Source organism: Capricornis sumatraensis, chromosome 1, assembly GCF_032405125.1.
Source record: "Capricornis sumatraensis isolate serow.1 chromosome 1, serow.2, whole genome shotgun sequence".
Lineage (NCBI taxonomy): Eukaryota > Metazoa > Chordata > Mammalia > Artiodactyla > Bovidae > Capricornis > Capricornis sumatraensis.
Genome location: NC_091069.1, coordinates 246,161,206 through 246,178,632, shown reverse-complemented (window position 1 = coordinate 246,178,632; position 17,427 = coordinate 246,161,206). Strand labels below are relative to the sequence as shown.

At 45.5% G+C, this 17,427-nt stretch overlaps 1 protein-coding gene across 1 annotated transcript in view; it reads left to right on the top strand.

Moving 5' to 3' along the window:
• DSCAM (DS cell adhesion molecule) overlaps positions 1–17,427 on the top strand; it is a 684,538-nt gene that overhangs the window by 613,767 nt on the left and 53,344 nt on the right. The window contains exons 22-27 of the mRNA XM_068969386.1: positions 2,548–2,665; positions 4,845–5,008; positions 6,674–6,772; positions 10,854–11,042; positions 12,647–12,937; positions 16,322–16,498. Coding sequence (XP_068825487.1) covers positions 2,548–2,665; positions 4,845–5,008; positions 6,674–6,772; positions 10,854–11,042; positions 12,647–12,937; positions 16,322–16,498 — 1,038 coding nt within the window. The remainder of the gene's footprint in view (positions 1–2,547; positions 2,666–4,844; positions 5,009–6,673; positions 6,773–10,853; positions 11,043–12,646; positions 12,938–16,321; positions 16,499–17,427) is intronic.

The following is a 17,427-nucleotide window of genomic DNA, read 5'->3' as shown; positions in this document are numbered from 1 at the left end:
GATTCCAGCTTCTCACTCTTAACTAGGGTTCACCCAGAGCTGGAGATGATGATAGAGCTGGGATTTCCAGAAAGGAGCTGAGCTAGGGATTGCCTCTAGGGTGGTGCAGGCATCCAGAGGGCTGGCACCACCCAGGAGCCCCAGACCCTGGCAAACTGTAAACCATAATGGTCAAAAGGTCCAAGCTGGACAGACGGGGCTGCCCAAAGGCGAAAGAGACAGGTACGGCTTATGTTGTAATTGTTGGGAGGTCAAGGGAGGCTGGAAGATCCGCTCTAAAATCCAGGGTTAGGTTCAGGAAGAGGGCTGAGGCTTTGGTACAAGGAGGAGCAGAATGCAACCACAGACCCAGTCCTGGAGAAATGGTGTCCTGGGAGGGAGCCCAGGGTCAGGGGGCAGCACAGAGCTCAGGCCATGTATCTTGATCACCACAGGAACTGGGAAGGACATCCAGGTTGCTGGGGAGGCACAGTGTCTGATTAGAATCACCTGAGGTCCTCATTCAAAGCCAGCCTCCTGGAGAGCCCCCCTGAGATCCGCTGAATCACAGAGCCAGAGGAGGAATCTGCATTTTTTCACCAAAGATTCTACGTGATTCTCTTGCCTGCTCCAGTTTGCTTAGTCTTAGAATTTCACAGTGGGATCCTATACATGCCAACTGCCACCAGCAGGCATTAATTCTAGAAACCGGGGGTGTTGGGCTTGAAGATGAAGTGGTTTTAGCCAGTGCTTTCACAAAATGCTGGTGGAAAAGCACTCCTAAGTCCTGGAATGAATTTTAGGAGTTAGAGTCAACATATTAAGGAACTGAAATGAACAGAATGGAATAAAGTCAAGGAATCTAGACTAGGCTTGAAAAAAAAGTAGAAAATATCAGAATACATGACACAGTGAGCATTCATGTGTAGAACCTTATTTTCATTCACATGCACATAACATATGTGCAGTTTCTGGAATTCAACGTAAAATGTATATTTTTACAGGGGGAGGGGGCTACTGGAAAGCTTAAAAGCCCCACCTCTAGCTGAGTTTCCCTAATCAACCCCCATTTTGCCGCATGAACATTCCTCCTCATATAAAAGCGTGGTCTGAAAGGTATGAAAAGGGCCAGCCTTCCAGTGTCAGAAATCCAATGCCTCCTGCCTAGGATATTTTTGTTACCACGATGGAAAATCAGAAATTTCAATTACTGAAAGAACGTTCCACGGTGACAAGGTCTCCTCGCTGGGCCACCTCCGAAAGCACTCCCCTCAGGAGGAAGAGCCACAGTTTCCTTTGCGGGCAGAGCATGTTGCTTCAAGCCTGTGGATGGGTTTTGCTGTAACATTTGCTGCATAAAATAGACTCTGCCTCTGAGCCCACTGGCACTTCCTTGCTCTCTGCTCTGGCCTCCAGTGCTCAAAACAACGAAAGCTGTTGCTCAAAAGTCAGAGTTGTCTGCTAGTTCATAAAGACTTGTGTTCTAGACCAGGGTGACTCCTGTTGAATTGGCTCCAGGAACTTCACCTTTCCTCGAATTCCAGGACTTTCCTGAGGAGCTTGTCCCCCATGTCCATTGGTCAATCTCAACTCTCAAGCCCAAAATGGTGCAAGGGTCCCAACACTGGTCCCATCTTTTTGAGTCCAGAATCAGATTGGAACAGCCTCTGCCTCTAGATGGACTGAGCTTCTGGAGGGAGCATCCCAGAAACCAGGGTCCCAGGGTATAGCAGAGGCCAAGCAGATCATTTTGCCTCTGGAGGACTCATCTCTTGGTGCCTCTGCCAGCTTTTGTGTCTCACCCAAGAAGGTGATGCTAGGAACCTGTCAGTACAGGGCCCCTCCGGCATCCAAGGAGGTCCCTGCAAACAGGGCTGCCCTGGGCTTTTCCCTCCCCGCACCCCCATGTTCTTTGGCTGCTTTGGGACTGTCCCAGTTGCCCGATGTCCCCAGGAGAAGCTTTTGTTCCAGCATCTGAATCACTGTCCCAAACAAATAGTGATACTTCGAGAGAGGTCACTCTGGAATTTTTCCCTTAATGTTTATTTCCTTTAACATTCGTGCTGAAGATCAAGCTGATATAAAAAAGCTGGGAAAGTACCACAAAACTGATAAATAGAAGTCGTTTCAGTTTTATCTCTTCCTGTCTTGGGGCTTTATGTTTTGTTTTGTCTCTTCTCTCAGATATTAAAAGTATATTTTAATGTGCAGTTTGGGGTGGTGAGATAAATTGCTTAATAAAGTGCTCCGAAAAATAATTGGGTGCACAGAAAGCACAGCTTGGAGCTGCTAGGCTTATGAAGTCCCACGTATCTAATTTGGGATCACCGTGTCTAATCGATACAAGGGGAGAAAATACCACAGTAGGGATGTTCAGCAGTTCATATGTTCGTACAATGAAAATCCCTTAGACACATTCTGATACAAGGACTAGTGTTGAGAAGTGTGACATTGATTGGCAGGGTTGCACTCACCTTTGGGGGGTGTCACTGGTTTAGGGAAGGTCATCTTGGCCTCTGTAGATGAATCCGTAGAGTCACTGCGCTTCTGCTCTGTTTGGTGGTCCAGCTCCCGCACGAATCCTGACCTTCAGTGGCACGGTGACTACTCCCTGGATGAAAGACATTGCCTTGCCTTGTAAAGCTGTTGGGGACCCCTCTCCTGCCGTAAAGTGGATGAAAGACAGGTAACCAGTAACTCAATGTATGCCCTCAATAAAACTCTCAGAGCGTGCTTTGGACACACTGTGCTGGGTCTCATGGTATAACGTTGTAGATTTACACTCGTGAAAGCTCCAGGAAAACTACCCAGTCTTCTGCAATAGAGAGGAAGCTGGTTGACGGTGATGTGGGAGGAATCTCAGCTTTAGTACTAAAAGGATCTGATCTATCAGGTCAATTCTCTTAAAACTCTTAGCTTTAAGTTCATGACAATGCTCCCAAGGAAAATAGTTTAGCCAACTGAATAATTTCTGTGTAAGTTTTCTGTACCTTATCATGAAAATCCCCTATATATCTGAGATGAACATACCCAGGAGACTGGAGACTTACACTTATCTCTTCTCCTTCCAAGACAATGGGCCAACCAACCCTAATTGAAATGCTATGAGAAATAGCTTTAAGAAATGGAATACATTGTTGTTATTGTTGTTCAGTTCCTAAGTCATGTCAGACTCTGCAACCTCACAGACTGCAACATGCCACTCTTTCCTGTCCTTCACTATCTCCCAGTTTGCTCAAACTCATGTCCATTGAATTGGTGATGCTATCCAACCATCCCATCCTGTCGCCCCCTTCTCCCACCTTCAATCTTTCCCAGCATCAGGGTCTTTTCAGATGAGTCAGTTCTTCACATCAGGTGGCCAAAGTACTGGAGTTTCAGATTCAGCATCAGTCTTTCCTATGAATATTCAGGCTGATTTCCTTTAGGATTAACTGGTTTGATCTCCTTGCTGTCCAAGGGACTCTCAAGGGTCTTCTCCAGCACCACAATTCAAAAGCATCAGTTCTTCAGCACTCATCCTTCTTTACAGTCCTTTTGATTTCTTTATGGAATACATTAGGACTTTGCTAATGTAAAACCTGGTTTTCTATGCTCGGTAGGAATTATTGAAATAATAACAGCTGAGATGGAAGGGAGAAAGTGGATGAAATAGGTTCCATTCATGTAACTTTTTTAAGTACTTTATTCAGAGAAATAAATTAAGATATAAATAAAGGGCTGAGCATTCACTGATGAACCTAGAGATTTGAGATTTGAGATTGAGAAGAGTCCCTATTTCCAAACAAAGGCACTTCAAAGACATAAACTATTAAAATGATAGTCTTGGTATATGTGTGCTAAGTCACTGAATCATGTCTGACTCTTTGCAGCCCCATGGACTATAACCTACCAGGCTCCTCAGTCCATGGGATTCTCCAGGCAAGAACACTGGAGTGGGTTGCCATGCCCTCCTCAGTGACTACTTGCTCATCTCTTTTAATGTCAATTAAGGAAATAAGCCAGCTCCCAAGTTAAGTGGCGTGCACCAGAAGTGGGAATGGCCCTAGATGACTGGGCAATCCCCTCTCCCTGTGGCCAAGGCTAAGAAATCGCCAAGGAGTTCTCTATACCAGGGTTGGCTCATCTCCCTCTTGGCACACTGCAGTTCATTTCTGTTGCCACAGTCATTAACAACTGCAATTTTCCATGAATCTACAAGCCACCCCGAAAGTTAATTTGTCCCAATATGATCTGGTCAAAATGGTATCTTCCCACAGAACCAATCTCGTTTGGGATATGGCAAGCATTGACCTATGTCAGGAGCCAGAAGCCACACAGACCTCCACACAGACTTCTCTTCAACACAGCATTTTGTACAAATAATCAAACTCAGCTGTGTGACTGTTTTCATCATATAATCATGGTTTCAGTCAATTCAATTCAGTTCAGTCGCTCAGTCGTGTCCAACTCTTTGCGACCCCATGAATCACAGCACATCAGGCCTCCCTGTCCATCACCAACTCCTGGAGTTCACTCAGACTCACATCCATTGAGTCAGTGATGCCATCCAGCCATCTTATCCTCTGTCGTCCCCTTTTCCTCCTGCCCCCAATCCCTCCCAGCATCAGAGTCTTTTCCAATGAGTCAACTCTTCTCATGAGGTGGCCAAAGTACTGGAGTTTCAGCTTTAGCATCATTCCTTCCAAAGAACACCCAGGGCTGATCTCCTTTAGAATGGACTGGTTGGATCATGGTTTAGTCCTTACTTAATATAATATTCCGAATGGGTTGTCTGTGTCGGAGGGTGTTTATGCTTTTCCCCAACCTCAGCTGACTTAGATTGTAATTTCTTTAATCTGCGCCTTTTTCTTCCTGTGAGGTAGTAACGGGACCCCCAGCCTGGTAACGATTGATGGGCGGAGAAGCGTCTTCAGCAATGGCAGCTTTGTCATCCGCACTGTGAAGGCAGAGGACTCTGGCTATTACAGCTGTATCGCCAATAACAACTGGGGGTCGGATGAAATTATCTTAAATTTACAAGTACAAGGTACCACGTCTGGGGGTTCTTCTTAATGCTACTTTTTGTATGTATGCCTATGTGCAAAGAATGAAAGTGAGCAAATTTAAAAATCAGCCTTTGTAAAGAACTAATTGCTACTTTCATATAACAAAAGCATAGATGTTCATTTTGGAGATTAGATTTAAACAAATCAAAGTTTAAAAAAAAAGCATTCATAACCTGAGAGCTAACACTGTTTCCATATTTTCATATGAAAACCTAGTCTCATCTGTCTTTATGTGTGCATCGCTGAAAAAGCCCTTCCTAATAACATGCTAATTGCACGATTTATTCCACATGTATATAAGCATCACCCAAAAAACACCAGCAAGAAATAATTCCAAATTGAGATGCTTTATGAATGTTAATTAACTCGCTAGTCATATGCAATGTATATTGAAAGGACACTAGCTGAAACTCTATAGGGCATTCATGTTTAATTATGTATTTAATACAGTGTATGTAATTTTTTTTTACTTCATACTCCAAAAGTACATGACAAATTTAAGACTGTTGGATTAAAAGCATGCATAAAATCCCAAATGGCTGCTGATTGGGTTCAAATTTGGATGCACAGTGATATTTTATTAGTAGAAAAATCAAAGTGTATACGTTTCCAGATGTGTTATTACATCAATAATTAATATAGTGTTAACAATATTGTCACATTAAATTAATCACATTAATTTGTGTTATCATATTAATAAATCACAGAAGGCTTGATAAAAAATAAAATAAATGTTGCCCTTAGTGAGAGGGAAGGGAAGGAGAACTATCTATTTTTTTCAATAATGTAAAATTGACCTGGAATTTCAAGTAACTTGATGTTGGGATAATTTCAGGGCATTTTTCAGAGATAGACACTGTGTTATAACTGTAAAGAGATGAATCTGTTTTTCATGGCTTTGGGTTAATACCAGGCTTCTCAGAGGAAAAGAGAAGGACATTTTATGAGAAGCTTTCTATATAATTTTGATAACCTTACTCCAAATTTCTTCAGTATTTCTGTCCAGAGAGCTAATCCAAGATATTACTAAGGCTCATTGATAAGAAGTATGTATTCTTCGAACCTTATGTGACAGTTCAGTTGTGTGTACTGCCACTCAGTGGTGCACCTATGATTTCAGTGGAGAATGTGTGTGTGTGTGTGTGTGTGTGTGTGTGTGTGTTGCCTCTTGGAAGGGTGGGTCAAATACTGGAAATTTTTGCAGTTTTTTTCTCACTAGCTACACTTACCCTCCCCCTTTCATATAGCTGAGAACAGAAAAGCTAAGTGGGTGACATTTGTCTTCATCATTTGAATCATGGCCGAAATTCAGAGTAAAATAATGCATGTATCTTTAGTAAGTTCACAGAAGGTTCTAATGAGTGATAAGCCACTCAGATACTCAAGGAATTGGCGAGGGAATGAAGAAATAAATCCAAGTAGAAATGGGGTTGAATTTCTTTAAAGAGTAGAATCATTCTGTTCTATCTCTTTAGCCCAAGATATCAACTAAATAGACATTTTGACAGACATGAATTGCATATTTTGTCAACCTGAAACATTTATTTAATAAATGGCTGTTAAAAATCATTTGGTAAATGACTGTTAAAGAAGGCTGAAGATGTGAACCACTAATTCTTGTTTTCTAAAAACTGCTTCCTCTCTAGTTCCACCAGATCAGCCTCGGCTCACAGTTTCAAAAACCACCTCTTCTTCCATCACCCTGTCGTGGCTCCCTGGGGACAATGGAGGCAGTTCTATCAGAGGTAAGAAGAAAGAGGTTGCCCACAATGATTGATTAATTGACATTATCCACAAGTTGATAAGTGACACATTTTTATCAAGTAATTATCATGTGTTAGTTTATTTCTCCCCCAAACTCATCATATAATGAATTCGTCCATTACCTACACATCCCCCCCAAAAAAAACACACATCTATCTTTATAGTATTTGTTGTCACTCACTCATTCATCCAAGGAAATCCATTCACAGAATCAGTACCATGCATCTAATCTGAGTGAAATATTAACACATGCCAAGAAAGAACATGAGTATGAGCAAACTCCAGGAGAGAGTGAAGGACAGGGAAGCCTGGCGTGCTTCGGTCTATGGGGTCACAGACAGTTGGACATGACTTAGCAATTGAACAAAAGCCATAAATAAAGAAAAAACAAATGCGGTGCCTCTCCCCTAAGAGGCTACATTGCGTTTCTCCCCCTTGTTGTCAACACTGCTTCTTCTGTTCAGATACTCATTCTTTCAGTTGAGTAACCACAGTGACTGTTCTGATTTAGAATGGACTAAAAGATGGGAGTGACCTAGTTCCACAAATCTTTTGCAATCAGGAGTAGAAAAGAATAAGGGTATTTAAATGGAAGGAAGGGGCTTCCCTGGTGGCTCAGAGGGTAAAGAATCTGCCTGCAGTGTGGGAGACCTGGGTTCAATCCCTGGGTTGGGACGATCCCCTGGAGAAGGAAATGGCAACCTACGCCAGTATTCCTGCCTGGAGAATCCCATGGACAGTGGAGCCTGGCAGGTTACATACAGTCCATGGGGTCACAAAGAGTCAGACATGAATGAGTGAGTAACACGTCCACTTTCACAAGCTGAAGGAATGAACTAGCCTGATGATTCCAGCCTCAATAGGATTCGGAGAACATTCTGCGCAATACGTGGACCAAGCAGAGAGAAAGAACTCAGAGGAGCAACTGCAGATGCATGAGATGAAGGAGCAAGTGACAAAGAGAAAAGGGGTCCTAGAGCAGCTGGGAGAGGTTGGAGGATAGATTTCTGCAGGCAGAGGACATCCTTCTTCTGAGAGAGGAGGAAGGTGAAGAGACAACTGGACAAACAGAGCCATTTTAGAGCAAAGCCAGTGGCATCTGGAGCCAGCTCATTTCAGCAAGTGATAGCAAGTTGCCGCTCCTCTTCCCAGCTTTGCCCTCAGTAATCACAGCCAGGTCAGGGATATTTGCACACCACCAGAATCAAAAATGCTACCCATAGGGGCTTTTCTTTTTTCAAGAGCCAATTGTTAAAATTGATTAGTGTTCTACTGGGCGAAGGGGAGGATCTTTCCCTGTTGTAGGGAAGAAAAAGGTGATATTATTTTTTTTTAATGGTTGGATGATTAGGGGAGAGGATGTGTTTGTGGGTTTGAGGAGCGTGGGTAAAATCTGTAACAGATGCCATAGGAAATGCACTAATGGGGAAGCAAAGCCATTGCCAAGAGGAACAAGGCCCCAGCTGCAGGGAAACGGCGCAGATTGCAGGGGTCACAGTCATCACAGGTTAGTGACTTGCTCAAGAGGTGCTGGGCCCAGCTGCACAGGGAGGAGAAGCACGGTTACCAATGCTGGTGACTGGCAGGGTAAGTGTGGCCAGGACTCACCAGAGTGAGTGAAACCAGGCTTTTGGTTAAGGTGGTCTACCAGAGGTTCTAAGCTGGGTGGAGAACCTTTAAAAAATGGGGCACCAATGGAGGAGTCTGAGGAACCCTAGGACTCAAGGCTCAAATGACACAAAGTCTTGGGTCTGGAGGGGCTTCTCTGGTGGCTCAGATGGTAAAGAATCTGCCTGAAATGCAGAAGACCCAGGTTCAATGCCTGGGTTGGGAAGATTCCCCAGAGAAGAGGTTGGCTACCCACTCCAGTATGCTTGCCTGGAGAATCCCATGGACAGAGAAGTGTGAATTCATGGGAGAAGAATTACACGAAGGGCATGGAGTGGAAGGTCTTAGAGATGGAGCCAATTTCAGTAATGAAGAGTTTCCAAGCAAAGATGACCAGAAATCCTTGAAATACAGTGGGGGCCAAAGCCATTGACATGGGGGTTCCCATGGCCAGTGGTTAGAAAAGCTTCCTAGAAGTGGTTTAGATGGAGGACATGAGAAGGAAAGCACAAGCCCCATGATGCATGGGGCGCCAAGGAGTGGTGAAGTTAGGATATGACGGTGGAAGCTAGACCCAGATCCATCACTCACCTGCCCAGTGCTGAGTGCAGGTCAGGAATAGTGAGGGGAAAACAAAGCTTAGGAAAGAGGAGGGGCCCCAAGGCTGCCAGGGCCAGAGGGCAGGGAAGGAGGAAGCAGTAGAGATGGTGCTGACGATGGCCGCAGAAGGAGGAGTCAGAGACAGGTGACCTCATGTGAGACGCATGGAAAACTGGCAGCTTGGGGTTCACAGGCTCTGTGGTGCGGAGGTGAGAAGTGCTTTCTTACTGGTGTTAAAATGGAGTTCCGTGGGCAGGAGAGAAGATGCCAGCATGCTGCTATAAGGACACCACGCATCAAGCAGGCTCCTGGGCTGTCTGGGTGTGAAGGCTTAGGAGACAAGGGCAGAGCAGACAGGACATATTTGCCCCAGGAAGGTGGATGGGGTGGCAGGGATGAAGGCTGCAACAGGGGTAGGGGTTGTCTCCATGGTCACAGGGGCCCAGGAGCACAGGCTTCAGAGTCTGACAGTGGGATGTGAATCCTGCTGTAAGACCCAAGTGTGATCACCTAACCTCTCTGGACCTCAGTGTCTTGGTCAGTGCTCTGGAGATGTTAATTACTAATGTGCAGGATTATGTGAGGTGGTGTGAGTAACAGGCTGTGGTTAATGCCCGACACAGTGATTGTGGACTGAGCAGAGTTGGCTGAGGAGAGTCCTACCCCTTTTGATAGCTCACCCCTTCTCCAAAACTCTGGTTCTCTATAAAACCAAATATATATTATATATAATGTGAAAGTGTGACAGTGTTAGTAGCTCAGTCTTGTCTGGCTCTCTGAGTCTCCAGGACAGTAGCCCACCAGGCTCCTCCGTCCTTGGGATTCTCCAGGCAAGAACATTGGAGTGGGTTGCTGCTGCTGCTAAGTCGCTTCAGTCGTGTCCAACTCTGTGTGACCCCACAGATGGCAGCCCACCAGTCTCCTCCATCCCTGGGATTCTCCAGGCAAGAACACTGGAGTGGGTTGCCATTTCCTTCTCCAATACCTGAAAGTGAAAAGTGAAAGTGAAGTCGCTCAGTCATGTCCGACTCTTAGTGACCCCATGGACTGCAGCCTACCAGGCTCCTCCGTCCATGGGATTTTCCAGGCAAGAGTACTGGAGTGGGGTGCCATCGCCTTCTCCATTGAACCACCAGGAGGATATTATAAAAATATTTATATATCAATATATATTTAATAAATAATAAATAATATAAATATATGGATATATATTATATATAAATAATATATATTAATATATATTGAATATATAACATATATTTATATATGAGGGCTTCACTGGTGGCTCAGACTATAAAGAATCTGCCTATAATGCAGGAGACCTGGGTTCAATCCCTGGGTTGGAAAATCCCCTGGAGGAGGGCATGGCAACCTACTCCAGTATTCTTGCCTGGAGAATTCCATGGACAGAGGAGCCTGATGAGCTATAGTCCATAGGGTCAGAGAGAATCAGACACAGCTGAAGCGGCTTAGCATGCCTGCACGTAATATATATAATATATAAAAATAGCCCAGCTTCAGACTACACCTGTTCCCAAGGATTGGGCTCATGTGCTCTGAAGATCGGATATTTAGAGATCGGGTTTCCAGTTACACCTTTTAAAGAGAATGGGCAGAACGTGGTTTTAACTTCATTACAATCTCCAGCACTCCCACCATTGTAGCATCTGGTGTAGCCTAAATATCTCATAATCAATATGTCATCACAGCACTTCTCCCAGCTGGGATTTAGTGTCCTGGAGCTCAATTATTCTCTTCTGAAGATATACAATTCTGAGAACTCACCCTTCACACAATCCAAACATTCGCGGGAAAGCAAGTAATGTCCCCGTGACTGCCTCTTGTTTTCCGAAGGATATATACTGCAGTACTCCGAGGACAACAGTGAACAGTGGGGGAGTTTTCCCATCAGCCCCAGTGAACGCTCCTACCGCCTGGAAAACCTGAAGTGTGGGACTTGGTACAAGTTCACTCTCACTGCACAGAACGGAGTGGGACCTGGGCGCATAAGTGAGATCATAGAAGCAAAAACACTGGGCAAAGGTATGTAGGACTTCTGTTGTTTCTAGAAATCCTCTGTCTTTCAGATCAAAGTTGGGTGGGGACGCCAGATTGGAGTCACAAAAGACCACATCATGGATCTGTGAGCTTGAATGTTGTTACCCCTGGATGGGTCTGGCAGTGTTTCAGCATACTGAAAGAGATGGCTGGTCTTTATAAAATAGTCTGATTCTCTTTTTTAATTATTTCATTGGCAGTTTAAAAGGAGAGTGTCTGCAGACATAAAAAAACAAGCTTGTGGTCACCAAAGGGGAAAGGTGGAAAGGAGGACACAATTGGGAGTTTGGATTTAGCAGATACACACTACTGTGCATAAAATAGATCATCAACAAGGACCTACTGTAGAGCACATGGAACTGTGCTATTTTGTAGTGACCTAAAAGGGAAAAGAATCTTAAAAGAATATATGTATATATACACACACAGACACACACATATGTATAACTGAATCACTTTGCTCTATACTTGAAACCAGTACAACATTGTATATTAACTATACTTCAATAAAAATGTTTTTTTTTTTTTTAATGTCATTTGAAAATCAAGGGCTTTGGTGCCAACAGTGCTACTCCGTTCCCAGGCTGAGTAGCCATGAAGTGTGACCTTTGCCCTCTTACCTTCTCCTAAGGTGACCTCCTCCCTTGTCACCTCCTCTCTCCTATTTATAACCATCATATTGCCTCATAGACTCTGCTTTCCAGGTGAGAAGTCACTGGGGTTGACTGTTAACCTTCAGCGTGTGTTGGTTTTTCCTCTGAAAGGCGGACCTTCAGGGAGGCAAACCCCAGGGCAGTGATGTTCAGAGGTGAAATATGCAGCCTGGAAACAGCAGCGGGAGGGAGGGACAGAGCTGCATGTGAGTGTAGGTGAGGAGGTGAAGAGAGGGTCTTTGCAGGTTTCCTCCCGCTAACTCTCATCCAGTGGCATGGACCACATGACAGGCATGCCAGACATCAGCAGGCGAGGGTGTCATTTGGATGCAGTGCTGAGTTTTGGATAACACACACCAGGGCTCACATGATGAAGTGCTGACTTCTGCAGAAATATACCCGTTGGGTCCCTGGGTTCCAGTACGAGGCGCTTGGACAGCAAGGGTGCTGTGGGTGCTTCCCACATCCGAGTCTGCCTTCTCTTGGGTCAGGTCCATGAATGGACACATAAGCCCAGCACATCACAGTGGTTCCTTCAAAACTACTCAAGGAGGAGGAATCCCTCAAAGCTACCTGAGAGGCTGTGTCCTGGGCTGACATCCTAAGTTTTGTCCACCAATTAAAACAAACAAACAAACAAAAAAACACTCAAGGAAACACATACCTGAGAACAGAATTGTTCTTCAGGGAAATCTAAGATTCACAAAGATAACCGTTACCCACCCAATGTTCCCTTTCATTCCTAGATTATCTTGGCTGGGACAGCCTGTTGGTTCATAAGATCCTGGTAAAGAGTGGACAGGTAGCAAGTAGCCTGTGACCCAGACTTGGACTGAGCCCCTTGCCTATGGGGAAGCTGTCTAAGGGCAGTGCAGGATGATCTTGGTGACCTTCACTCACACACCCTGTGGCCTGGCCCCTGTACCTTTTCTGCAGAGCCCCAGTTCTCGAAGGAGCAGGAGCTCTTCGCTAGCATCAATACCACACGCGTGCGGCTCAACCTCATCGGCTGGAATGACGGTGGCTGCCCCATCACCTCCTTCACACTCGAGTACAGACCCTTCGGGACCACAGTCTGGACCACGGCCCAGCGAACCTCCCTCTCCAAGTCCTACATCCTGTATGACCTGCAGGAGGCCACGTGGTATGAGCTACAGATGAGGGTGTGCAACAGCGCGGGCTGCGCAGAGAAGCAGACCAACTTCGCCACGCTCAACTACGATGGCAGTAAGCTGGCCCTGGCCTCCCGCTTGCATCTCCGGACGCGTGCACAAACTCGCTGTCCCTCTCCCATTCGACATCCATCCTCGGCGCAATGTGACCCGTGCCCGCAGATCCCCTTAAGCTTGGGGGCTGTCCAGTGTGCTCCCCGCAGGGCTCCCTAGACCAGGTACCCATGTGCCCATGGCTGAGTTCCAGGAAGGAGGGACTGAGGCCCGGGGACCCTCACCAGGCAGTCAGGGTGCAGGAGTGACTTCTCTTCGGGCTGAAGGTCTCTCTGCACGTGGTTGGTGCTTGGTCATGACTGTGAGCTAACACTGCTTTTGTTGTCTTCCTCCCCTCCGCCCACCCCATCCCAAACCACATGACAGCTTTCTTTTTTCTCTCATTTAGCCCTTAAATTGCATGTTCAAAAGCAGTTCTCCATAAGTGAAGGCACTTATGTTAGTCTCTGAGAAGAAACAGAGGCACAGATAGAGATAGAATAATGTCATAGGGTGGTAGTGGGCATGCACACACATGCACTTACATGCACACATTCGTAGGCTCACACACACACAAACATGCAATTGGCAAGGGGTTTCTGAAAACCAGGCAAGGTGTCTCATGATGATTAGTTGACCGAAAATAAGAAAGAGAGATTTTTCTCCTTTTTTTTCTACAACTAGTATTGTGAGCCATTTATTGATGTTGAACAAATGTCAAGCCCAGTGAAGCTAAAGACGGTCTGATGTTGATGGTTCTGCAGTCACGGAATTTCAGAGAGTCCTAACTAGAAGCAAGTTGAGCTGATTTTTGCAGCTTTGCAGCAATGGTCCACTCTGGGAAAGGCAGTGGCTGAATTAGGTGCTGTGCTTATTTGTAAAAACAGTCTCCACTGGTTAGATAATTTGGAGCTGTGGGCTCAGCTCCCTCAGAGCCCCTGTCCAGCGTCTACCCACCAGGCCAGACCACGGTGCTGGGTGACTTACCCAGAAAGTCTGTGCTTGAGCAAACAGCCCCTACTATATTCTTCACTGGAAAGGCTAAGGGGTGTCCTCTCCTGTGCTTGTGTGCATTCAGGATCTTGCCTTAATTATAGCCCAGGCAGGAACTTTCTTGGAGTACTGGTTATCCTGTCCTAAGAAGAGAGAGTCCATAAACCCAAGGAGCCTGGGACATGACCAAAGGATGCTCTGAAAGTGATGTGGACTCCGCTCCTCCCTTAGCCATTGTCTCCTGGTCAGTCTTGACCAGCCCTGGGCTTGTTCCTCCCACCCTGGCACACTGTAAACCCACCCTGGAATTTCCTGCACAAATTCCTCCTCAGCCACAGCACAGGCTTGCCCCCAGCATTGCAGGCCTGGGTGGGGTGAAGGCAAGAAGGTGCCTATGTGGGAGTCCTGCGGCTGGTGATACCAGCCTGGGCCCCCACCGTCAAGGCCCCTGATCCAGCTCCCAGAAGTGAGGCTTCTCCTCAGAAGCCCTGCTCCTCCTGGGCCACATCACTCTAATCTCCTGGCCTCAATCAGCAATGACTGCACTTCAAGAGGTTCCATCACAGAGCATCAGCCCATAGAGCAGCACGTCTGACCTGCTTTCTCCTCCAACTCTGTTTCATTCTTTGATCTAACAAACTAAAGGGCTTTGATGCTGACCAGACATTTTCCTAGCGTTTAAAGGCTCCCCAAAGTCCTTTGCTAGCAGGGTACACATTCGAGCCGAAAGTATATTTCTTGCTTTAGATGACGGACGTCCACTAATTGCCTTTCGATCATCCCGCTCTGGCACCCAGCCTCACTGTAATCTGTGTGGTCCAGCATGCACAGCTTCAAGGTGCACGTTGTTGATAGGCTTACAGCTAATCATTTAATTAGCAACCTCTCACATGCAGCATTTGAAACTGTCATTCTTACTTACAAAGTGCTCTGCAGACTTTAAATGGTTATTTTCTAAAAGAAATAGCCTCACTTTATCCGAGATCTCAGATTAGAATCAGGAAAAACGTCCTACATGTAAAATGTTCTGAAATCTGAGATGATTTTATTACACTAGAAAGAAAAATGCATATGTCTATTTTCCTTGAAAAAGGTTACATATTTCTTTGAACCAAGCTTGTGGATATATAGCTTTAATATCTCTTGTGTCACTTCTGCCTGAAGAATTTTTTTTTCATTTGGGAGAAAACAAACATTGATGATTAGCTTTCTGGCTGTACTAGTCAGATTTCAGATTCTTCCGGTTTTTGGTTTTTCTTTTCTTTTTTTGGACTCTTTCTTCTGCCATTCCCTCAGCCAGGTGTTTGTACTGGCCCTGTGTCATCTTGGTTTTGCAGACACATCCTCACCTGCCTCCCCTTTTGCGCCTCTTACCTGAGTTCTGAGCATTTGCAGACCTGGGGCTCCAGCCAACACTGGAGTTTATAAGTTGGAAGAATGATATTATTGGCCTTAGCAGACAGCAGAGGGGCCTGGTGTTCTGTATCCCTGCTCTACTCACTAAATGCAGGACAAAGACACTTTTTGTTCAAAGGGAAATTATATTATTTTTGCATTATTTTTCCTAAATTACTGACTTCCTGGCCCTTGTTTTCCATGGAAAATACAGAAGACTGGAGCATCTTTTCAAAGTGGTGGATGCCAAAATGCAAGCTCCATAAAAGGGGATGCCTGTGTTTGAATCTCTGGACCCATTTTGTTCAGCCTCAGCAGAAGGCAGCTTAAAGCAGCTCAGAGTTCAGACTGCTTAAGTGTTTCCTTGTAATTCTAAATAATCTGAATTTCAGGGCATTATAAGGGTCAATAAATAGCCTTGCTTTAGAGACCTGGATGGCTTCTCTTTGAAAAGTTGATTTTGCTCTAATGTCCTGAAACGAGACTTTTAAAAGTAGATTTGGTCTTACATCCATAATAAAAAGCAATGAAATAACCAAAGAAAAGAGATTTTCAGCTCCTTTAAGCAGGTCTATCTGGTACAGTCTCCACAAAGCCTGCCTTCTGTCCACTTGCCAAACCCATTGTTCCTTCTTTGATGTGCAATTTTTCAAACAGCCACTCTCAATTGTGTGCTGGGTGACATTCAACTCCAGGTAAATGCATGTGACTTTTCAAAGCACCCAGCCTGGATATTATGCTTCCAAGTGTCTACACCCAGCACGTCACCAGTGAAGGCCCTTCCGAAGAAATGGGCTTTGTCCTTTTCGCAGGCTCTAGTTCCATTTCTGTAGAGTAAGCATAGGAGGGAAGTGAGTGAGTAAAGAAATTAGCAAGGACCTAGATGAAGAGTTCCTTCCATCTTCATCTCCGTGGACGCCCTCGGATCACTCGCGCGGTTCTTATAACCCATCATCCCTAAAAACTCCGCCATACTGTCGTCATTAACAGCCACCTAACATCATGACCCTGTTTTCAGGTACAATCCCCCCACTCATTAAGTCAGTTGTCCAAAGCGATGAAGGGCTGACAACCAACGAGGGGCTCAAGATGCTGGTGACCATCTCCTGTATCCTGGTGGGGGTCCTGATGCTGTTTGTGCTCCTGCTGGTGGTTCGGAGGAGGAGGCGTGAGCAGAGGCTGAAGCGGCTGAGAGGTGAGCTGAGGCTCGGCCGTCCCCCCGAACAGCGGGACCAACAGCTAGCTGGGGGGATCTCACCCCACGAATGCCTTTCCCTCCCTGGGCTAGATCCCCAGGCTGCCTGGTTCTGTGACCCGTGATACTCCTTGAGCAGGGTGTCAGGGCCTCGCGGGCAAGTCATACAAAAGTTACTACTCAGAAACTGGGTGAAAGCCAACCTCTTTCAAGTGTCCTAAATCCTAACTTGTCAGTAGGGCAGACCAAGAGAATGACTTTCCCGTGGGTTTGCCAACAACCACACTTTAATTTTTAGTCTCTGCAGCAATGCCACCAATTACGGCCTCCTTTAAAAAGACCTGTCTGATGGACTCTGGAAATGAGAACTGTTTTATTGCTGGGAAGAGGAAATTGAGGGTTTATGGTCCCGGGAAAGCATTGTGAGGCAGAAAACACACGCTTTCCTGAATTAGAAATTGGAGCAGAATTCTGGTGTAAGAGTTTCGTTTTAACTAATAGAAAATAAAATAATAGATGATAATAACTTGGGCCAAATGAGAGCCATTGTCAGCAGCACCATTATTACAATGTCCAGCTCTGTAGATTCTGTGCACCGGAGCTATTTCCAGGTCCTCTGCAACAGCCCTACTGGCTCTGGCTCTGTGGTGTGAGGACAATGAGTTCTTTCAAATACAAAGCCCTGGACAGGACAGAGTTCTCTGTGTCCCTCCTATTTACCTGTCAGGATATTGAGTAAATCCAAGTTTCAGTAGAATGCATATACAGGCTGTTTGCACTTTAGTGTCAGTGCAGTGAGGGGAATGCAGCATCCCCTGTGTTCTTCAAATTTGCATTTGAAACACAAGCCTGAAAGCTCTGTCCTTAAGATGTCTGGGGATATCCCCAAGCGCTGCTGGTAGATCTGGACTTGACCTCTTGTATAATTA